Source organism: Cetorhinus maximus, chromosome 17, assembly GCF_964194155.1.
Source record: "Cetorhinus maximus chromosome 17, sCetMax3.hap1.1, whole genome shotgun sequence".
NCBI lineage: Eukaryota > Metazoa > Chordata > Chondrichthyes > Lamniformes > Cetorhinidae > Cetorhinus > Cetorhinus maximus.
In genome coordinates this window covers 68,299,092-68,323,258 of record NC_135895.1, presented here as the reverse complement: position 1 = coordinate 68,323,258, position 24,167 = coordinate 68,299,092, and the positions used below count along the sequence as shown (strand labels likewise).

At 43.3% G+C, this 24,167-nt stretch overlaps 1 protein-coding gene across 1 annotated transcript in view; it reads right to left on the bottom strand.

Moving 5' to 3' along the window:
* Positions 1–24,167, bottom strand: part of LOC144692680 (testicular spindle-associated protein SHCBP1L-like) — a 104,628-nt gene that overhangs the window by 48,623 nt on the left and 31,838 nt on the right. Inside the window, exons 3-4 of the mRNA XM_078561774.1 lie at positions 19,342–19,556; positions 19,161–19,247 (exon numbers count right to left, since the gene is read on the bottom strand). Coding sequence (XP_078417900.1) covers positions 19,161–19,247; positions 19,342–19,556 — 302 coding nt within the window. The remainder of the gene's footprint in view (positions 1–19,160; positions 19,248–19,341; positions 19,557–24,167) is intronic.

Sequence of the window (24,167 nt, the reverse complement as noted above, 5' to 3'; positions counted from 1 at the left end):
AAGTGTCCCCACTACAAGTTGTCATCATCCTCCTGGAAAGTAGGGACTATGGGCATCCGCTATGTCTCCATGAGCCTTATCACAGATGGTATGTGCGCTGCCATCAGCCAGGCAGGAGTCAAATGCTCACAGAAGCAACGTGAGGATCTATGGAGTGTCCTCACTGCATGTTGTCACCATCCTCCATGAATCTAGAGACTATGAGGGCCTCCCAAGCACGCCTGCCTCATCTGGACAACGCAGTGGCCTCATTGCCATCATACCCACCTTTGTGGACCTTGCCAACCTCATCCGCGTCAACGTCCTCCTCATCAGAGGAAACTTGTAGCTCCTCCATCTCCTCCTTAGGCAACTCCTTCTCTTGTTGCAGCACCAGGTTGTGAAGGGCGCAGTAGGCGACATGATGCGTAACACCCTACGTGGACTGTATTGTAGGGCTCCACCAGACTGGTCCAGGTACTGGAATCTCATTTTCAATGTCCCAATGGTTTGCTCCACCAAAGTGCGAGTTTCAGAATGAGCCTAGTTGTACCCTCTCTCTGCTGCACGCTGAGGCTGCTGCATGGGCATCATCTGCCACATATTCTGCAGATAGCCCTTGTCCCCAAAGAGCCAACACTGCAGCCTCTTTGAAGATATCAGGGATCTGAGACCTACTGAGAATGTAGGAATCATGGATATTCCTGGGAACCGTGCGCAGATCTGCAGGATGCGGTTGCTGTGGTTGCAGACCAGCTGAACATACTGCACTGCTTGTTGCCATGGAGTCTAAGCGCTATGTGAGTGAAGTCAATGACACCCTGCACCTGTGGAAAACCAGAGGTCTGTGCAAATTCAAGTACTTTTGCTTCTTGTCTTGCCTGATCCTGAGCCAAATGCACAAAGTTGTGTACTTTCGTCAATATGGCATCCGTGCCTTCCTGGCTGCACTTGTATGCGGAGGATTGCAAGATCCTGCCGAGGTCACCTGTGGAGCCCTGGAAGGAGCCACTGGCGTAAAAATTTAGCGCCGTGATCACTTCGGCCATGGGCAGTGGATGCCCTTCAAGTCCCCATGACACCAAATCCTGCAGCAGGTGGCATATGTGACCGACCAGTTCCCTGGATATGTGCAGTCTTCAGCGACACTGGTTTTCGGTCATCTGCAGGAATGACAAGCGCCGTCTGTAGACCCTGGGTCTAGCTAGGCGCCGACCTGCAACAGCTTGCTGTGGCTCTTCAGCAGTGTGCACAGGAGCCTCAGTCGCCCCTTCTTCTTGAGGGTGCTGCTCCTCCCTCTGCCCAGCCAGAGACCTCCATCATTCTCTTCTCCTTTGTCTCCGCTCCCTGTAAGCCATGAGGCATATAACAAGGTCACTAGGCTCCATGCTCCTGATGTACTCCTCCTGCAGGATGAAAGAAAGAGACTTGTGGTTAGCATTGGTCTCCTAGGGACCTTTCATGGCCATCTCAAGGCCCCTTAATGCATGCTGGAGAGTGCTGGCCACCACTTGGATGGCCAGAGTTTAGTGCGCTGCATGGCTACCCGAAACCCCACCCACCACCGCCCCACTCTACCTGACTGATTGGCGGCAGCTTCATCCACTGGACTGCATGCTGTGTTATCAACTCAAGCACAGGCATTCTCCTAACCCACAATGCAAGGCTGAGCTATTAGCTTGAACCATGGGGGAGACTGATCTAAACTTGAATGAAGACATTGCAAGAGGCTGTGCGCGCCTCCACCAGTGACTGCTCCATGGTCAGCTTTCGCAAGGGGATTGAGCAACTTGTCCAGTCGTCCAATTGTTCTGTAGCCCCCAAAAATGTTCATTAATTTGCAGTCTGCACCCCAGGGAACATTTGATGACACTTTCAAGCCTCTGCGTTGCTTGAGTGAGCAGATAAGCTTTGAGGCCCAACTCCAAGCATGTCAATGTAGCTGTGCCTGATCTGTTTCAGCAGCGGAAGGATGCTCACTTTATACAAGGTTTCCCTAATGCATGGAAGCTTCCCTCCCCCAACCCGCATGTGCTTGTGCGTTACCATCAGACCGTGCTACCTTGCCCACCCCACCTCTCCCCACCCACAGTGTAGTCCTTGCCCTGGCACCAGGGCAGCCAGCTGGCAAAAAGCGATTTGCCTGCGTCCTCGCCTGAATGCGTGGCGCCTCTTCCTTGAAGTCGGCCCTCGCAAGCACAACACAACGTTAGTGTGCGCTCACCTCCAAGATCCCCTTCAAAGTTCAGCTCGCCGGGTGCATGCCTTTTAAATGCTGTTGTGAATCACATCGTTCTGAAGTCATGCCGACTTTTAATATTCTTTCATCATTTACATAGTTATATAATACATTTAAATGATTAATGGTTAATTGACAATGCATGAACTATTTTCAGTGGGAATCTAATCTGTACAATCATGCAAACATATAAACCATAGTGAACAGGTAAAGCTCCTTTGCTCCATCTAGGCTGTCCCACACAACTCTGATACGTCATGTATCACGATACAATGAAAAAACAGATAAAAACTTTGTGGGAAAAATTCTTTTTAAAATCCTTAACAGTTTTCTCTCCTCCCTTAAATATGTTAGGATAATTTTCACCTTTGTCACTTGGGCAATAGTAAGACAAGAAAACTGTATAGGTTCCCTATAATGGATAGGCAATTTTTCACGTATGAACCTTTCCACTGAATGTCAGCAGGTATTACAATAGCAAGCAAATTGCAGCTGAGCCCAATTCTGTTCTCACCTGATATCCATGCATATGTGCCTTTGGTAAGAGATCAGGAACAGAAACCCCAGCAGCTTTTGCCTGCCCTAACCTACTGGCAGCACCTCTACAATCACTGTGGCTGAAATGGGCTCCTTCATCACAAACTGAAGATGGAACCTGGAACCTTCCTGATTTCAACTTGGGTCATCTGTGAATGTAAATAACATAACAAATAGAAGCATGATGAGGCCAATCCAGCCCATCAAGCTTGCTCTAACATTCATTTAGGGCATGGCTGATCTTCTACCTCAACTCCATTTTCCCTTTCCCCAATTGTTCGGGACCATTAACATTTAAAATTATATCCAAACACCTTATTTTAACCAAAAGAACTATGCCACAAGATTTCACTTCTTAAAAAACTAAACAGAGGCTTTATTTTACATAGAACAAATTAAACAAAGCAAATATAAATAAGTTAACAATATAACTTATAACTATGTATATTATGCACCCAGGTTTACTTCTTACTTCCCCCGAGAATTCTCTTACAAGACACATCAATCTTAAAATTATTTACTTCTGTAGGGACCACCCATAAGTAAGCCACAGTCCTCTGGAAACTATTTTTAATTCTCCTCAGCTCCAGCTAATCTCAGAGGTAAAACTTTCATTTACCATTTCTTGACTGTGGATGCCTCAGTCTCTTGTTCTGGTTACTTTTCAATATTTCCAAGCTAATTCAGATGATTACCTTCTTTTGCAATAAGACACTGTGAGGCCCACTGTAGATTCTCCCACTAACTTCAAATTCGGCAAACTTCCAGCTTCTGTTCCCTCACAAGATTCAAACTAAGATTAGGCCTCACTTTCATTCCACACGGTCAGTGAAGTTAATGTTTTACTCTGCTTACAGTGCAGGTCTACCTAACAGTCATTTATTCTTGCTAATTCTCACAGCTAGGTGCAAACTGCACAAGGTCCAAACTGCAACTAAAAACGCTCTCAGCAAACACTCAAATAAATTGAAAACAGAGAAACTTCCTAAGCTTCACCCATCTCGATGATGACATAGCCTGCTCTGGGATGTCCTCGAACTGACTTTTAAGTTAATTATCCCTCATTTATAATTTTTTTTTATCTGATGAAGTAAATGGGTTTTACAACCTTTCAGGGTTTATTGAATGCTTTTAAGCTAATTCAACACTAAGTTCCAAAACGAAAAAATCTCTCTGGAATGCCAGCACTGCAAGATTGCAGACAACACCCCCAGTTCTTTAGCTAAGTAAGCCTACCTGTTGTTTTACAGATCACTCTCTCTTTTCTATTCTGTCTTTATTAAACAACATATGGGGAGGTGGTGGCATAGTGGTATTGTCACTGGACTGGTACTCCAGAGACCCAGGGTAATGCTCTGGGGACCCTGGGTTTGAATCCCACCTTGGCAGATGGTGAAATTTGAATGCAATAAAAATCTGGAACTAAAAGTCTAATGATGACCATGAAACCATTGCCGATTATCATAAAAACCCATTTGGTTCACGAATGTCCTTTAGGGAAAGAAATCTGCTGTCCTCACCTAGTTTGGCCTACACGTGGTTAACTCTTAAATGCCCTCTGAACAAGGGCAATTAGGGATGGGCATTAAATTCTGGCCTAGCCAGTGATGCCTACATGCTATGAACGAATAGAAAAAAGCATGGGGCATGTTTTAAAGTGTCATTCTTGAAGCATTCTGTCAATCTCTAAAGCCCAGCATTTTAATTACCTTATCTTTCTAGCTGTTAACTTCTTACAGAGATAAAACTGCAACCTTTAAGTATAAGAGGCTCCAAGCTTGCTTTAATTTGTTACAATCTGGTTAGGGACTACTAACTTTTTGTTTAAAGTAGACAAAGTTTGAAACCCCAGTTACCCATGAAGAGAATAAAGCCAAAAGATTCCACATTTTTAAACAAACAAAATAAACTTTACTATACAAAGTTAGAAAAGTAAAACAATCTACAACATCTATCTTATACTCTAACATCTAGAAATAACATGAAGTAAATATGAATTAACAGGGAAATTGTGGTTGAATGCACCACACTGCACATTAAATGGCAGGTGCAACCAGGACAGGTCCCACAGATTTCTCAGCAACCCATCCAGATGTCAGTGGCCACAGTAAGTCACAAAAAAATCAATAAACCTGTCTCCTTAACAAGGGATTTCAACTCTTCACTTTCAAAGATCTAGCCTTGGAATTTCCTCAAAAGTGGCTCCGACTTGGACTGCCTCAACAACTGCTCAATTCCCAATGGTTCAATCTCTTCTCCTGAGATGCGTTCCACAGGATTCACGAAGCTGCACTCCAGCCTCTAATTACCGACACAATTCCAGCTCTTTTGCAGATTGCTAGCTTCACTAAGCTGGCACTGCCCCTGGGTTTCTCCAAACTCCAGTCTCCCAAGTGCACTGTGCTAAAAATGGCTCCCAGGGCTTCTCCTAAGTCTTAACTGCCTCCAGCACAGAACCAGTGACCTTGCTCCACCTTCTATGCTCGCTGGGACTTCTCTAAGTCCTAACTGCCTGGAGTCTGCTAACAGCAGCACCTTTTTGGTATCCAGCTCTTCCACTGCTGTAGAACACTCTCTCTCCTAGCAAGCACACAGATAAATTGAAACCAGAGAACCTCTTTAAGCTCTATCCGTCTCCACAACGACATAACCTTTCAGGGTTCACTGAATGCTTTTAAACTAATTTAGCTCTACCTACCAAAATATCTCTCTGGACTGCACTTCTTTTCAAACACCACATCTTCTGTTCTCCAGCTAAATAAACCCACCTACCGTTTTAGGATTTTACCTTTCTAACTTTTAATCCCTTAAATCAACTTAGCCCCAACCTTTTAAGTGTAATAGACTCCAAGCTGCTTTAGTTCCATTTATCCTATTTTCTACAGATAAACTTTAATCTTCCTAGAACTAAGTATCACCTCTAAAACATTAACATGAACCATGAAGTAGATATTTATTACAAATTGCATTGATCCTATTTTCTAAAGTTAAACTTTAATTCCTTGAACTAAAAATTATATACTAAACCACATGAACCATGAACTAGATATTGGCAACACCATGGGCAGAATCTTCTGTTCAGCGTGTGAAGGCAGGTGTGCGTCCCGACGTCACCGCGCATCATTCCGATCTTTCGTTCAGCGGTCGCACACTGGAGTCGGCTGCGTGGCCACCGGACTGTCAGAGGCCTGTTAAGACCATTAATAAACTAATTAACGTAATTGTCAGGGCTGCCCGTCCAACCTTAAGGTTGGCGGGCAGGCAAAGAGCCCAGGTGGCCTTCACATTTTTCATGAAACCTCATCCACGGGTGTGATGAGGTTTCATGAAGGGTTTGTTAATTAAATAAAAAATTTTATGAAAATTCATAAACATGTCCCAGCTCATGTTTCATGAGGGGACATGTCTGAATAATTTTATTTTTCATGAGGGGACATGTCTGAATAATTTTATTTTTCCCACCTTTAAAACTGAACTTAATCTCCCTGAGGCAGCTCTGTGCCTCAGAGAGATTTTTGCGCTCTTTTGTGCGCATGCACGAAAGGACGCCGGCCCCGACTCTCCCTCCTTCCCCTGCCTGCACAAGTAGCACTGAGCACTACCGGGCGCACGTCACGCTAGGCGAGCTTTAATTGGCCTGCCCATGTAAAATGGTGGCACACAGCCAATCGTGGGCAGCAATTGGCTCCCACGCCCGCTCCCGACCGGCCCGCCTGATGGGGAGAAAATTCTCTCCCATATCCTCTGATACCCTTAGTGGCTAAAAATCTATTTGATCTCGGTCTTGAATGCACTCAACAACTAAGCATCCACAGCCCTCTGGGATAGAGAGTTCCAGAGGTTCACAACCATTCAAGCGAAGAATTTTCTCCTCATCAGTTCTAAATGGCTGAGCCTTTATCTTGAAATTATGATCCTAATTCTACACTCTTCAGCTAAGGGAATCAGCCTCTCAGCATCTACCCTATTGAGCCCCCACCTCTCATTCTTCTAAACTCCAGAGAATATAGGCTCAGTCTCTCCTCATAAGACAAAACGCTCTCATCCCAGGAATCAATCTAGTAAACCTTTGTTACACCCCATCAAAGGTAAATACATCCTTCCTTAGGTGAGGAGACCAAAACTGCACATTGTACACCAGGTGTGGTCTCACCAAAGACCTATATAATTGTAGCAAGATTTATTTTCTTTTACAGTCCAATACCTTTGCAATAAAGACTAACACACTATTTGGCTTTCTAATTGCTTGCTGTGCCTGCATGTTAACTTTCTGTGATTTGTGTACAAGGACACCCAAATTCCTCTGTGTACCAACATTTAGTAGTCTCTCACCATTTGAAAAAATGGGGAGGCGATGGTGTTGTGGTATTGTTACTGGACTGATAATCCAGAAGCCCTGGGTTAATGCTTTGGGGACCTGGGTTCGAATTTGAATCCAATAAAAATCTGGAATTAAAAAGTCTAATGATGACTGTGAAACCATTGCCAATTGTCATTAAAACCCATCTGCTTCACTAATGTCCATTAGGGAAGGAAATCTGCTGTCCTTACCTGGTCTGGCCTATGTGTGGCTCTGGACCCACAGCAATGTGGTTGACTCTTAAATGCCCTTTGAGCAAGGGCAATTGGGGGTGGGGGGCAATAAATCCTGGCTGAGCCAGCAATGCCCACATCCCATGAATGAATAAAAACCTTTAAAAAAATATTTGCTTTTTTGTTTTTCCGAGTAAAGTGCATAATTTCACATTATAATACATCTGCCATCTTCTGGCCCACTCACTTAACCTGTTCATGTACCTTTGCAGCCTCTGCATCCATTCACACATTGGGCAGAATTTAGTGGAGATTGCTAGAGCAGGCAGGATGGTGGTTAGGCTGGGAGAATTGCATGGAAGACAATGGAGCTGGCTCCCAGTGGGGAAAAACTGTCCTGCATTTAGTGATTGGTGGGAAAGCAATTAGTCTCATTAATGAGCCACTTAAAACCAATTATCCCTGAGCTCGTGGGGATTTAATGGCAGCTCAGGGATTGCATGACATTAACAGGTGTCCTGACCCTTCAGAAAGCTCCCCAGCAAACTCTGCTGGGTCTGCCAGCGGCCTACCCGGGGGGGACCCTCGTTCACAGCCACTCAGGGTCCAATCGAGAGAACCCCATCGGGAAGGCAGATGCCCAGTGAGCCAACCCCTGCCCTTGAATCTGACCTCCAATCCCCTTTGCCAGCAACCCCTTTCCCCTGACCCCCATTCTACCCCACTTACCTCTGTCACAGGATCCAGCGACAATCCCTGGTGAAGGCCCCATTGTGTTACCACTTCTGGTGGTGCTGCCGGGGCTAGAGAGCAGTCAGCGTTTAATTGGCTGGTAGCTCTCAGGATTGGGTGGGATTCCCATCTTACTGGGGACTTAATTGCGTGGCAAGTTCACATTGGCCAGTTAAGTGCCTGCTTACCTTGTAATTGCATTGTGCCTCCTGGAGAAAAGCTTGTAAGTTGTTGATTATCCCTTTAAATAATGCCAGGGTGGGGGTTGATGGTGGTGAGTGGGGGCTTGTCCTTCATTCTGCTTAATGTCTTGTTCAGCTGTGCAAGGTTGAGAGAGGGTGTAAACTGAAACATGGAGGTCCAAAATGGCAGCATTGACAACAAAACAGCATTGTACGTCATGACCTGTCTGCTCTGTTTGATTCCTCTAGACGATAGGTCGACCCTTCACTAATATGGTATCCGTTGCAGTTTGCATCAGATGTGTACGGGTATGGAACCTTGGAGGCCACATTTCTCCTCTACTGTGACTGAATTTTAAAATCTTTACTATCCATAAAGATTTTCAGGTTAGGAATCACGCTATATCAGTTATGTAACACAAATGGTCCAATGTCTTCCTTGTGCAGATTGATGAAAAGTTTTGAAAAAGAACCATGCTGGTGCATGAACACAAGGATCTTTTTCTCTTAAACCTGTTCATCAGCAATGCAAAGCACAATGTGTATTATGTCAATGATCTGAACTTGTTCTTCTCAGTGTTGACTTCCTAAGAGAACTCAGTCACTGAAAAAATATCATGTAAACTGCTGTTTGCTTCACAAAGCATTGAATTTTGATCATTGACAGGCTTTGTAGCAAACATTCCATTCTTCAACATTTGTTTGATAACATTCCTGTGAACTGCTTTAAGACACTTCATGTTAAAGGCACTTTATAAATACAAGTTGTTGCTGTTATTATTATTCTTTTACTGAAGGAGCACATTTGTGTGGGTGTGAGCAGACAAATTTGCTTGGCTGCAAAAAACATTCATTAAATTTACAGATTTGTTAAGTACAATCAAATTGTGATTTTCTATCCTCGATGACCAACATATTGTCAGCATTGTGGAGGAACCTAAGCAGGAACTTATGGCAACCTTTATTCACAATGCTGTGAAATATAAAACTGTGAGAGATTCAGTTGTGTACCAGTACAATAACTCCATGGTTTAACCCCACTATGGTTTAAAAACATTCTTTCACTCAATTTTTTGAGACAATGAAGGGACAGTATTTACATAAACATAAAAGCAAAATACTGCAGATGCTGGAAATCTGAAATATAAACAGAAAATGCTGAAAAAGCTCAGCAGGTTTGGTAGCATCTGTGGAGAGAGAAACAGAGTTAACGTTTCGAGTCCGTATGACTCTTCTTCAGAGCTCTGAAGAAGAGTCATATGGGCTTGAAACATTAACTCTGTTTCTCTCTCCATAAATGCTGCCAGATCTGCCGAGTTTTTCTGACAGCATCTACATGTTGACAGATCAACAGGACTTCTATCTTTCACAATTACACATAACTTATTATTCAAACAAAACATCTTTAGTGGAGGAGTCCCACATTTGGATTTGGTTTGTTTTCAAATTTAGAATACTGATTAAGTACATCACTCTATTCATTTAAACTGTTATCAAGCAACATTTCATTCCTATAAACTGTTGCCTCAGTCCTTGTGTGCTTCAGCTGGCATTTTATGCCCCCCACAGGAATGGGCTAGGAGGTGAGGGGGAAGGGACATAAATTCAGATGGTGTGACTAGGAACAGTGTCCAAATTGCCTAAACACCTCCACTGGAATTTTACCAGCAGTGGGGTAAGATGTCAGATGGCCCACCTGCCCTTGAGCCAATTGATGCCCTTAAGTGGCCAATTAACAGCAATTTAAGGGCCTCTTCCCGCTGCGCTGTTGGTGTAACAGTGGGCTGGGGATGGGTGTGCATCTTGTTTGGGCACCCTGTGCCCATCGAAAGCCCCCCACAACCATGATCTCCACCTTACCTGTTCTCTTCCCCAGCAACCCAATTGCGGCCCTCGCCAGGACCTGTCCGTCTGGTGGAACAGTTCCACTTACCTCAGTGTCCAGTCTCCAGCAGTTGTTCCTGTGGTGCTGCTGGGTCTGGAGAACTGCTGGCCATCTGTTTTGCTGTCAGCTGTTGCAGGTGGGACTTCCTCCCATATAGGGACGGAAACCATGACCTGAGCCAATTAACAGGCCGATGGCCATAAAATTGGGTTGGGGCTTCCCAGCCATGAAATTAAGGATAATATTAGATCCAAAGAGGAGTCATATAAAGTTGCTAGAAAAAGTAGCAGGCCTGAGGATTTGCAGCAGTTTAGAATTCAGCAAAGGAGGACCAAGAGATTGAAAAATAGAGTATGAGAGTAAACTTACAAGGAACATAAAAGCAGACTGTAAAAGCTTCTATAAGTATGTAAAAAAAAAAGTTTAGTGAAGGCTAAAGTAGGTCCCTTACAGTCTGAAACAGGAGAATTTATAATGGAGAACAAGGAAATGGCAGAGCAATTAAACAACTATTTTAGTTCTGTCTTCACAGAGGAAGACACAAATAATTTCCCAAAAATGCTAGGGAACCAAGGGTCTAGTGAGAAGGAGGGATTGAAGGAAATTAGTATTATTAAAACAATAGTGCAGGAGAAATTAATGGGATTGAAAGCTGATAAATCCCCAGGGCCTGATAATCTACATCCGTGGGTATTAAAGGAGGTGGCCATGGAGATAATGGATGTTTTGGTTGTCATCTTCCAAAATTCCGTAGATTCTGAACAATCCAGGCAGATCAGAGGATGGCAAATGTAACCCCACTATTTTAAAAAGGGAGGGTGAAAACAGCGAATTACAGACCAGTTAAACATCAGTAGTAGGGACAATGCTAGGGTCTATTATAAAGGATGTGATAACAGGACATTTAGGGCAGAATATTGAGCTCGGTGGGTGGGTGCGCATGTATGTCCGACTCAGCCATGCGTTAAATGACGCACGATGATGTCGGGCGAGTGTCCTGACATCATCGCGTAGTCCTGTGATATTTCATTCGGTAGGCGCGCGCCGGAGTCGGCAGCACATCTGCCGACAATTAAAAGGCCTATTAAGGCCATCAAAAAGTCATTAAATTCAAATTTACGTTGCCCGCCCAACGGTTGGCGGGCAGGCGTAAATGGCAAGCGGTCTTTGTACTTTTTAGGAAACCTCATCCGCGGGCAGGATGAGGTTTCCTAAAGCAAATTTTTTAAAAAATTTACACTTGAATTAAAAACATGTCCCTGCTCATGTGACAGTCGCATGACATGTGTTACAGGGACATGTTTTATGACGTTATTACTTTCTTCATTAGTTTTTTTAAACAGCGCTTCATCTCCCTGAGGCAGCTCCGTGCCTCAGGGAGATTGAAGCACTCTTTTGTGCGCATGCGCAAAGGTCACCCTTGCCCGGCTCGCCCTCTTCCTCCTGCCCGCACAGGCAGCGCTCAGCGCTGCCGCTCACGTTTCACACTGGGCAGCCCTTAATTATCCCGCCAGTGTGAAATTGCCGCTTTGGCCTGATCACGGGTGGCGGTCGGCTACTCGATCACCCCCGCTGAGTCCACTTGCCAAGGGCAAAATTCTGCCCTTAGAAAATATCAACAGGATTAGTCAAAGTCAACATGGATTTATGAAAGGGAAATCATGTTTGACAAACCTACTGGAGTTTTTTTGAGGACGTAACTAGCATAATAGATAAAGGAGAACTAGTGGATGTGGTGTATTTGGATTTTCAGGAAGCTTTTGATAAAAGCAAATTACTGCGGATGCTGGAAATCTGAAACAAAAACGAAAATAGCCGGAAAAATTTAGCTGAGTTTTTCAAGCTTTTGATAAAGTCCTGCATAACAAACTAGTGTGCAAAATTAAAGCACGTGGGATTGGGGGTAATATATTGGCATGGATTGAGAATTGGTTAGCAGACAGAAAACAGAGAGTAGGAATAAATGTTTTTTTCAGAGTGGCAAGGGGCTTCATGGGGGGTTGGACAGAGTAGATAGGGAGAAGCTGTTCCTGCCCGCAAAAGGATCAACAACGAGAGGGCACAGATTTAAAGTGATTTGCAAAAGAAGCAAATATGACATGAGAAAAAACATTTTCACACAACGAGTGGTTCAGGCCTGGAATGCACTGCCTGGAAATCTGATGGGGGCAGGTTCAATCGAGGCATTCAAGAGGGCATTAGATGATTATTTGAATAGAAACAATGTGCAGGGGTATGGGGAAAAGGGAGGGCAATGGCACTAGGTCATAATGTTCATTTGGAGAGCTGGTGCAGACATGATGGGCTGAATGGCCTCCTTCTGTGCCATTAAAATTCTGTGATTCTGTGATTGTGGGGTACCGCAAGAATGAGTGCTTGGGCCCCAGATACTCACAATATATATCAATGATTTGGATGAGGAATCCAAATGTAATACTTCCAAGTTTGATGACAACACAAAACTTGGTGGGAATGTGAGAGGTGAGGAGGATGTTAAGAGACTTCAAGGCAATTTAGACAGATTGAGTGAGTGAGCAAATACATGGCAGATGTAGTATAATGTGTATAAGTGTGAAATTATCCACTTCGTTAAGAAAAACAGAATGGCAGAGTATTATTTAAATGGTGATAGATTGGGAAATGTTGATGTACAAAGGAACCTGGGTGTCCTTGCACACCAATCACTGAAAGCAAGCATGCAGGTGCAGCAAGCAGTTAAGAAGGCAAATGTTATGTTGGCCTTCATTGGGAAAGGACTTGAGTACAGGAGCAAGGATGCCTTACCACAGCTGTACAGGGCCTTGGTGAGATCACACCTGTAGTATTGTGTGCAATTTTGGTCTCCTTAAGTAAGAAAGGATATACTTGCCATAGAGGGAGAGCAATGAAGCTTCACCAGAGTGATTCCTGGGATGGCAGGATTGTCATATGAGGAGAGACTGGGCTGACTAGGCTTGTATTTACCGGTGTTTAGAAGAATGAGAGGGGTCTCATTAGAACATATAAAATTCTGACAGGGATGGACAGACTGGATGATGCTTCCTCTGACTGGGGTTCTAGAACAAGAGGTCACAGTCTCAGGATATGGGGTAGGCCATCTAGGACTGAGGTGAGGGGAAACTTTTTCACTCAGGGGTGGTGAATCTGTGGAATTCTCTACCACAGAAGGCTGTAGAGGCCAAGTCAATGAATATTTTTAAGAAGGAATTAGATAGATTTTTGGACTTTAAAGACATCAAGGGGTATGGGGAGAGAGCCGGTGTTGAGATAGAATATCGGCCATGATCATATTGAATGGCGGAGCAGGCTTGAAGGGCTGAATGCCCTACTACTGCTCCTATTTTCTATGTTTCTATAGATGTGGACTCGCCCTTGACTTTTCACCCGGGGCGTGCCACCACCTCTATGTAAAATTCCTGCCATCACCTCATTAACCATTAGTGCAACATCTATCTCTGAAGCATGCTATTCTAGCTTTCTTGAATTATCTTTGTGTACATTCATGAATTAACTTTTCATTCTACGCCCCTTCCAGTAGCTATACCTTTTTCTCTCTTCGTTCTTTTCAATATCCTCTGATAATCATGTGAAACTCAAAAGTAAAAAAAATCAAATTATGTGGACCAGTACATACCCAGATATACGGTACTTTACGTGCCTATGAACAAAGCAACACATAAAAGCCACATATATTAGCAGACAGGCACATACATCTATATACATAGGATACATTTCAAGTATCATGCACTAACAGAATGAAACATGGAATAAGAAAGGGCAGGCACTGTCAGCTGTGCTATGCTGCAGTAAAGAGTTATGGCAATTACTCCTTTTCACCGCTAGGTACCGAGCCTACATTTGCAAAGAATTGGTGGAGGTCCCACCCCATTAAAGTTCCAGCCCCACTATTACAGGCGAGGGAAATAAAACCCACAAATTTTTCTGACTTTAAGATTTCCTGGGACTAGTTCCACTTGGAAAAAGCCTTTTATTGATAGGTGTGAAAATGGGCCGTTCTCAATACACCTGGCAATGAATTTCAGATTTTGAAAGTTTTTCAAGTATTTGAGGCACTACCACGTGTGGATGATTGCTACATTGCACTCTAAAAAATTATGCGTAATGCTACAACTCTGGATTCTCCTAGCCAAGTCTCCTTGCCATTTTTGAGCAAAATGTATTCAGCATCTGTTATAAACAGAGTCTGGGAGCCCTTCAAGCTGTTGAAAAACTCCACCACAAAAAGCTAGGTTTATATGGTTTTGGATTTTGAATTCTGTTTCAGGCTTTATGCATTATCTCATCTTTCTCTGTTACACACATCTGTTTTCCATCAATTGAGTGTTCCTTTGGTACAAACCTCCCACAGCAATCATTCCTGCAGCTGCAAGCACTGATGACCATGCAATTCCACTGGGCCTACCAATGGCCGTCATAGATTTAAAAGGAAGAAGAGGAATTCCTGCAGTGGGAGAAGAAGCTACTATGTTTCCATAACTGGTGGCTTGCACCCACATACAAGGAGCCAATAAGTTACATTATGTGGCCCAGGCAGACGTCTAGGGCATGTCTGTGTAGGGGTACATAAGTACAGAAAGTAATTAGACAACTACACAGATATGTGGAAGGGTATATAGGTACACAGCAGGCTGGAAGCTTAGTGTAAATGACACAGGCTGAGGCGTTCAAAGGGTTAAAAACATATTTAATTCACCTGCCCCTTTACTTCCCCCCTCCTCACCGTCCAAGGGCCCAAACACTCCTTTCAAGTGAAGCAGCATTTCACTTGCACTTCCCTCAATTTAGTCTACTGCATTCGCTGCTCCCAATGCGGTCTCCTCTACGCTGGAGAGACCAAACGCAGACTGGGTGATCACTTTGCAGAACACCTTCGGTCTGTCCGCAAGCATGACCCAGACCTCCCTGTCGCTTGCCATTTCAACACACCTGCTCTCATGCCCACATGTCCGTCCTTGGCCTGCTGCAATGTTCCAGTGAAGCTCAACGCAAACTGGAGGAACAGCACCTCATCTTCCGACTAGGCACTTTAGTCTTCCGGATTTAATATTGAGTTCAATGATTTCAGATCATGAACTTTCTCCTCCATCCCCACCCCCTTTTCGATCCCCCTTTTTCCAATAATTTATAATTTTTTTTACAACTATATTTTTTTCTTTTCCCTCCTATTTTTAAATTTATTTCGATCTATTGTTTCACCTCCACCTTTTAGCCCATTTCGATCCCTTCCCCCCACCCCACCCACAATAGGGCCATCTGCCACTAGCTTGCTTCCCTTAATGTCCCCATTAGCACATCCTTTAGATAATATCACCATCGTCAACACCCCTTTGTCCTTTTGTCTATGACATCTTTGGCAGTCTCTTCTTGGCCCCCTATTGAGCTCTCCTATCCCACCCCCTTCTACTAGCTTATATTTCATCTCATTTCTATATGTCTTAGTTCTGATGAAGGGTCATACCGGCTCGAAACGTCAACTGTATCACTCTCCGCAGATGCTGTCAGATCTGCTGAGTTTTTCCAGGTATTTTCGTTTTTGTTCTAGATTTCCAGCATCCGCAGTATTTTGCTTTTATCTTAATATTTAATTCAAGTTTAATTCAGAATTTGCTCAAACCCAGAGAGGAGATGTGAGCAGTTTAGCTACACAAAGATTCGTAACCACGATAATGTATGAAAAGTAGAAACTCGTTTAGTGTTACAGAGAGATAATCGCTGTGAATGGAAACCTGTTTGCAGTCACAAGGAACATGGTCATTGTAATGTGGGCACAGCAGAAACTTGATTAGCTTTACGAAGGAAGCGTTTATTTCAACCAGAGGCTGGTCTAGTCTTCTAATTAGACATCGATACTGTAATTGTCCAGTACTGTTTGTGATCATGTGACAAACTGGATACCTGAGTAACAAGCACAACTGTAAAGTGTATAAATATGTAAAGCAAACTTTACATATCTTCACAGTCTCTTTCTTGGGTGGAAAGCAAAATACTGAGGATGCTGGAAATCTGAAATAAAAACAGAAAATGCTGGAAAAACTCAGCAGGTCTGACAGCACCTGTGGAGAGAGAAACAGAGCTAGCACCTGTGGAGAGAGAAACAGAGCTAACATTTTGAGTCCGTTTGACTGCTCTGAAGAAGGGTCATACAGACTCGAAACATTAACTTTGTTTCTCTCTCCACAGATGCTGTCAGACCTGCTGGGTTTTTCCAGCATTTTCTGATTTTATCTCTCTTGAGCTGTATCCCGTATGCATATTGGTAGAATAAAATCTTTGCCTTGGCTGGACCTTTAACCATCTTCATGTCGAGTGTCACTTGATACACCACCACATCGGAAAACCCTTGCCTTTGCCATTGATAGCTCAGTAGGGAAGTTGTGCCATTTACTGACTTTCAGACAACATCCAATTTAGGGACAGTTTTTCCTGTTGCAGTTAGTCACCACTGAGTTGAACTTTTATGCTGCTGGCTTATATCCTCAGGGTTAGTTAGTCATCTGTACACTAATGCACCAAACAGGTCACTGCAGCCTTACCTGCCAGAACCAATACATTTATCACTTTCCCATTGGAAAGGAGGGAACAATTGGGAAAGACCCAGCAATTCTACAAGATTTTTTTTTGCACAAGTACAGGTCCTCAATGATGATATGCATTGTTCTATCAGGACACCAAATATTGATCTATTGGTATGTATAGACTGACTCTAATTTTATTTAATCAATGCACAGGAATTGTTGAACATAATAATGCAGAATAAAATGTTACTGGAACCTTGGGCGGAATCGTCCCAGATTTGCACTAAGTGCGGTAGTGGGTGGGAAAAACGACGTTTTACACGCTAGCCGCTTTTCACACCGTATCAAACCAAACCCACCGCTTTAATTATGCATTCCTGGGATACACTCTGTTTCAATGGGGGGTGGGCTCCGATTCGCTTGCCACGTCACCTCCTCACTGTTTCATCACGCCAGGCACCACATTTAAAGTACTCAGCGCTTAGTGCATTGATCCCAGTACTGCAGCAAAGAAGACATGGCCCCAAAAGGCAAGAAGACTGCAGCCTTTGAGTGTTTTTTGAATGCCGTGGAGGCCCACTGTGATGTCCTCTACTCTGGCTGCAGGAGGGGCAGCAACATTACCACTCCAGCTTGGTAGGCGATGACAGTGGTGACCAGTGCCAATGCTGCACAGAAGAGGTTAGCCACCATAGCAGATAGAGGACGAATGATCTCATCTGTGCAGCCAGGGTATGGCAACCATCTCATCGCTCTAAACTCACACACTCAAATCCATCACACATTCACTGGCATCTCATTCACCGCCAGCTCAAGGGACATCAACACCCTTTCTCACACATATGCCTCCCTCACATGTCCATCTGGTCTCATCTCCTCTGGAGAATGCCTCCTCAGCCGTCACAATCTTGAAGCCACTTGAACAGAACAACATGTGCCCCCATCACACACACACCATGGGATATCCTCTTTCGCCAGTACAGCTCTCGTCCTGCAGCCTCTCCCCTTGCCTGAGGTCACTTCTCCACCTTCCCCAAGCAAGCCCTAGCCCTACAGCCATTGAAAAGCTGATCTGGTCGGTAGAGACCTGCCCGTGAGCCTCCCTAAAAGTGACATAGTGCTGTGTGTGAAGCCTGGCACTGATGACTGCGAGTGCTGACCAAAGCAAGATAGGCAAAGAAACCCTGAAGTTCGGAGCAAAGTGCAGCCCGCCAAGTGCACACTTTATATATGCTGTTGTGTCTGCGAGAAAACGTCAACATGGGCGAACGATTCAGCAGGTGGGGTATGAGTCTGGTGGGCTGGCCCTATAATGATATGCAGATTTAATTACAATGAGGTTTCTGATGTCCGATGGCAGGATGTGGCCCACCACTGGCGGACTGAACAGATGATCGCAAACTGGTTTCACGACATCATGAATCTGATTTTTGGCCTTTTCACCATATTGTCTGCTCATGCCACTGAACACACCTGATGCCAGTGGGCATGGAAAATCCCGCCCCTTGACTCTTTCATCTTGAAATAGTTAACGGTGCCAAAAAATTGGAAAAACCAGGTCAGAGGGGTGGACGGCTGCTGGTCTAGGGATATGTCTCCTACTAACAGCAGTTTGAGAATGCCACACCAAGGCTGAAAATAATGAGGCTTATGTTTCCAGCTAAATTCTTGTTGAATTTTGAAGCAACACATACAATACATGGACAGTTTGAGGGTGGGATTCTACTCCACAGCCGTAATTTATGTTAGCTGTGTTCTGCATAACTTCACCAATACAGTTGAAGCATCCAAGGAAGGAAAATGAGCCTGCAGCTTCACTATGGAGGAAGATGATGAGAAAGAAGTGTCATTTGCTGATACACAACTAGGCATACTAGTTGACCATTTAAAAGCAGCTGTTCACCTCTACAAGAGCAGTCTCAATGGCATCTATACTCCATTTGCTCTATGCCAACAAATTGAGCAAAATTCATATCTACCACCCTACATACGTGCCACTAATATCAATAGATGGTACCGACTGGTTGCTGTTGCCTCTGCCTGCCTCTTCTGCAGCTAAGGTTGACAGCTGGGATTCGTATTGCTTCTTATCCTGAGAGGTAAAATCATTATCTGTACTCCTTCTATCATATCATCATTGCTAGCATATTCCTTGCAGATGGCCAAAGGTTTGTGTGGGAACAAGTTCTTGGCCATTACTAAAATTAGTGCAGCCTAGTTATGAAGGCACTTCCAAGCCAGCTCCAAGCCTCTGCAGACCAAAAGTACAGCTTCTTGTAAAGTGGGGCTAAGGTCTTTACTGTGTCAGGAATAGTGTTGCCAAGCAAAACTGCACCAGTGCTTCGGCCCTCCATACATAGAAGATTCCTATGCCACATTTACCCCAAGATTGGGATTTATAGATTATTTCAAAGCAATTCAATTTCTTAATTTACATACATGCATGAACAATAAAACACTGAGCTTTACTCATCTCTGTATTTTTCATCATCCTTAGTTGTTACTCTTTCAAAAACAATTTTATAAAACTGACTTACAAACGTATACGTTCCTCTATAAGTGCTGTGTAATTTTCACAGCCTTCCTCATCATCCCAGTCTCTCCACAGAAAGTCATAAAAGAATCTGAAAAAAACCAATAGCAAAAGTATAATTGGAGTTAACAATCCATAGAAATTAATGTGATTATTAATGTTGAAAAGCTTATCTTTGTATTTACCTAACATTTTCCAGAGCTTGAGCAATGCTACATACAGCAGAATCCTGATCATCTATTGGATAAACTTCCAACAATGGAACACAGTGATCTAGCTCGTCCAAAACTTCCTCAACAAGTTCTCTTGGCAGATTAGCGATATTAGAAGAATAAGGTTCTATAATTGATACAGTAGCTCGCAGGTGAGAAGATTGGCTCTGTCGAGGTCTGCATGTAACCTACAAAGCATTACAGATAACATAAATGTGAGGTTGTCCAGAATTACTATGACCTTCATCATTCATTTAAAAAGTCCAAGCTGTATATATAAAAAAGATATCACCCAAAAGGGGAAAATACTTGAAGATACTGTCCGTTCAAGACTTATTATTCTGCAAGGTTAGGTAATGTCCCTATCTGTACATAAAACTTTTGATTTTATAACCATAGTAAGCCAAGCTACTGAAAGAGCATGAAAACATAACACACTAAACATTAAGTAACTCCTACCATGTCAGATCAGAAAGTGAAATGAGACACAGACTGCAAAGAAGCTTTCTATGTGGAGGCTGAACTTCTTTCAAAATTTGAGGAAGACTGCATCTAAGGCAGGCAATCTAAATCTTCCTGATTCCAAAGATGAGCGCATTAAAGTAGTACTAAAACAATTGGGACTCTATGGACCTTCATCTAAAGACTAGCTGAAGCCCAGCTTTACTGATGTGACCCAGCATCCATCACAAAGACGACCTACTGTAAAATTGCCTGTCTTCGCCCCTGCAGATGGAACTTTCATCCGTGCTCTTGTTACCTCCAGATTACACTATTCCAATGCATTCCTGGATAACCTCCCATTTTCCACCTTTATAAACTTGAGCTGCTCTAAATTTCTGCTGCCTACACTCTAACCTATACCAAGGCCTATTGAACCACTCTGCTTGCAGGTGTAGATTGGGTCCTAGTCCACATACACCTCAATCTAAAACCTTCATCCTTTTGTTCAAATCCCTCCATTGTTTCATTATTTCTGTAACCTCCCCCAACCCTGTAATCCTCCAAGGGCTCCGCATTCCTCCAACTATGGACTCACCCCACTATTGCTGGCTGTGCCTTTAGCTGCATAGTCTCTAAGTTCTGAAATTCTATCCGTATACCTCTCTGCCTCTCAACTTCTTTCTCCTCCTTTAAGGTCCCCCTTAAACCATACCTCTTTTCTCAAGCTTCACTTGTCCTAAAATCTCCTTCTGTTTTGGTATTAATGATTGTCTTATTACGCTCTCTGAAGCACTATGGGAGTGCTTTAAAGGCCTTATATAAATGCAACTTGTTGAGGTTTTTGTTATTAGCAGCCATGTAAAAACAACAATGGTCTCATGCAACAAGCTTCACGTTAGTTCAGGAAGTGAACACTGCATGTATGAATGAGCTGTAATCCATCCAATTGGGAACCAATGTGCCAGAAAATAAAACTAGGATATACGGGTCACATTCCGAGTGCTATGTGCTGCTTAGTGATGATTTTATCTGAAGTCCAATCCATTAAATGGACAAACACTGGCTGGTCATCCTTCTTGACCAGTCTGCAGCCTTTGACACAGTTCACTATACCATCCTCCTCTAACACTTCTCCACTATCCTCCAGCTAGGTGGGACTTCTCTGACCTAATTCTATTCTTATCTAATTGTAGCTACAGTATCACTTGCAATGGTTTCTCTTCCTGCTCCTGTTCTGTTACCCCTGGTGTACCTCAAGGATCTACTCTTGGCCCCTTCCTATTTCTCATCTACATTTTGCCTCTTGGTGACGTCATCCAAAAGCATTAGTTTTCACATGTATGTTGACGACTCTCAGTTCTACCTCAACACTAACTCTTTCGGCTCCTTCACTGTTGTTAAAATATCAGACTGCTTACCGACATCCAGCATTGGATGAGCAGAAATTTCCTCCAATTTAATATTGGGAGACTGAAGTCACTGCACCAACACCATTCCGTAGCTACTGACTCTAGTCCTCTCTCTGGCAACAGTCTGAGATTAAACAAATTTGTTCGCAACCTTGGTGTCACAGCTGACAGGATGAGCTTCTGACCACATATTTGCAGCATCATGAAGACCACCTATTTCCACCTTTGTATCATTGTCAAACTTCATCCCCATCCCAGCTCATCTACTGCTGAAGGTCTAATTCTTGCCTTCGTTACCTCCATACTTGACTATTCCAAGGCACTCCAGGCTGGTCTTCAACATTCTACCCTCTTTAATCTGGAGGTCATCCAAAACTCTGTTGCCTGTGTCTTAATGCATACCAAGTCCCGTTCCCCATCATCCCTGTGCTCGCTGATCTACACTGGCTACTGGTCAAGCAACATCTTGATTTTAAAATTCTCATCCTTGATTTCAAATTTCTCCATAGCCTCGCCCCTCCCAATCTCTTTAATCTCCTCCAGTCTCACAGTCTGAGATATATGCACTCCTCTAATTCTGGCTTCTTGAGCATCTTCGATTTTAATTGTTCCACCATTCATGTTCGTATCTTCAGTTGCCTAGGCCTTAAGCTCTGGAATTCTCTCCCCACGCCTCTCTGCCTCACTTTCCTTCTTTAAGTTACTCCTTAAAACCTACCACTTTAATCAAGTTTTTGGTCATCTGACCAAATATCTATTTATGTGACGCAGTGTCACATTTTGTTTTATAATGCTCCTTGTGAAGCTCCATGGGACATTTTATTACAAATAGTCATTTGGTAGCACAGAACTTGAGTATTGCTGGAAAAAGAGACAGGTCAAAACTTATAATTTTGCGCTCCTCAGGACATTTCGCAAGAATTTCAATAAAGGGGAAAATAACAATTTATACTTTATGAGAAGAGAGTGCTGATTAGTTGGCAAGTGGACTCAGATTGGTCGAGGCGTTGCCATGGAGAATACACCAGTAATGGTGACTGATAGTTAACTGGCAAGCATTGTTTGAAATTTAAACCAGGCAGCTTGACCCTGATTGGTCAAGGCATTGCCCTGAGGAATGAGTCAGTGAATGGCGGTCACTTATTTTGTTTATCTGAAACAGGCACAATGTGTCTACATGTTCTTTTTGTTTGCAAAGAACCGGGCCCTGTGTATTAATATATGTAGCTTCCAGTTAACGCAAGTGCGCCACACTGAGAACTTAACTGACAATCTTAAATTGGTTGTCAGCGTAATTCTTAGCACGGAGGATTATTTAGCAAATGTTGTCCAATCATGGAATCACATCTAATGTTGGAGTTTTGCAAACACAGGCTGGTTGGGTACGGTCTATACCTTCGCTGGCGAACAGCGGCTGGGATATGCTGTTTGACATGATCCGCCAGTCTTTGGGACGTAAGGCCTACATACCTAGTATCACAGTGGCACTGAAATTCATATATCACATTACTCATTTGTGTGATAGGCAGAATGTCTTTTTGGCTTGACAGCAGCATCCAGTTAATGGCAAACACCATTCATGTTGCTGTTGCACAGTAGCAGTGTGAAACAGTTAGCTTCACCTGTTGCTCAAATTTTTGAGATATCTTGCCCTTCCAGGGTAATCTGAGGTAGACTGGGCACTTTTCAGGGTGGAAAGTGACGGCCTTAGGCCCATTCATGAGTTTGTGTGATATACAGCACCGAAATGATCTGATCAGGGTAGCCATTATTCTGCAGGATGCCTTTGATGCACTGTATTTCAGCGTTAAGCTTGCATGGTGAGCAGATGGCTTGGGCTCTATTTACAAGGTTGACAAGTAGATCAATCTTATAGCGTGTGGAATTGTAAAAATCTGCAGCTGCATGTAACAAATTCCTTACATGTCTTAATGGGCTCCATCCTGTGCTCAAATTCACCTTTGAAATGGAGCAGTCAAATTAGCTTCCCTTCCTTGACATACTAGTAGAGAAATCTGCCGGGGGTTCTCTACCACGGTCAACCACAAGCCTACCTTCACTGGTCAATATGTGCATTGGGATTCTTGGCAAGCTTGATGCTGAAATAAGGTGCATCAAAGCGATCCTGCAGGATTTCCACCCTAAAAGGTGCCCAGTCTACCTCAGATTACCCTGGAAGGGCAAGGCATCTCAAAAATTTGAGCAGCAGGTGAAGCTAACTGTTTCATGTTGCTACTATGCAGTAGCAACAAGAGTGGTATTCACCACAAATCAGGGTTGAGCTGCCTGGTTTAAATTTCAATCAATGCTTGGCAATTAACTGTCAATCACCATCACTGATGCATTCTCCATGGCAACATCTCTACCAATCAAAGTCCACTTGCCAACCAAACAGCACTCTTCTCATACAGCATAAATTGTTGTTTTCCCCTTTAATGGTATTCTTGCTAAGTCTCCTGCTGAGTGCAAGACAAAAAGCTTCGACATGTCTCTTTCTTCAGCAATACACATTTTATTACACTGAAGACTATACAAATATAAATTGCTGTTGGATTGATTTAAATCTTTTCTCTTGTCTACTTAAAAGACTAATATACTATAGATCAACAATATGATATTGCTTTTCAACCTTTTTACTTAATCAATGACAGCATCTTTGCTTGTTTCTGAATGTGTTTCTGGTTATACAATAATTAATCATTTTATTCGAATTGGGAAATCAGTGTTATACCCAGGAATTAACAGCTGACATAATTCCTGTTACGAATGACATTTTTGTCTGTTTTCCTACACCTTTGCTCTTCCTCATGGAACAAAGGAAAATTTATTTAATTATTTCTTAAAGTAACTAATTGCTCTGAAAACTCAACTGAAACCAATGGCTTCTTCAAATAAGAACACAAGAAACAGGAGCAGGAGTAGGCAATTTAGCCCCTTGAGCCTGAC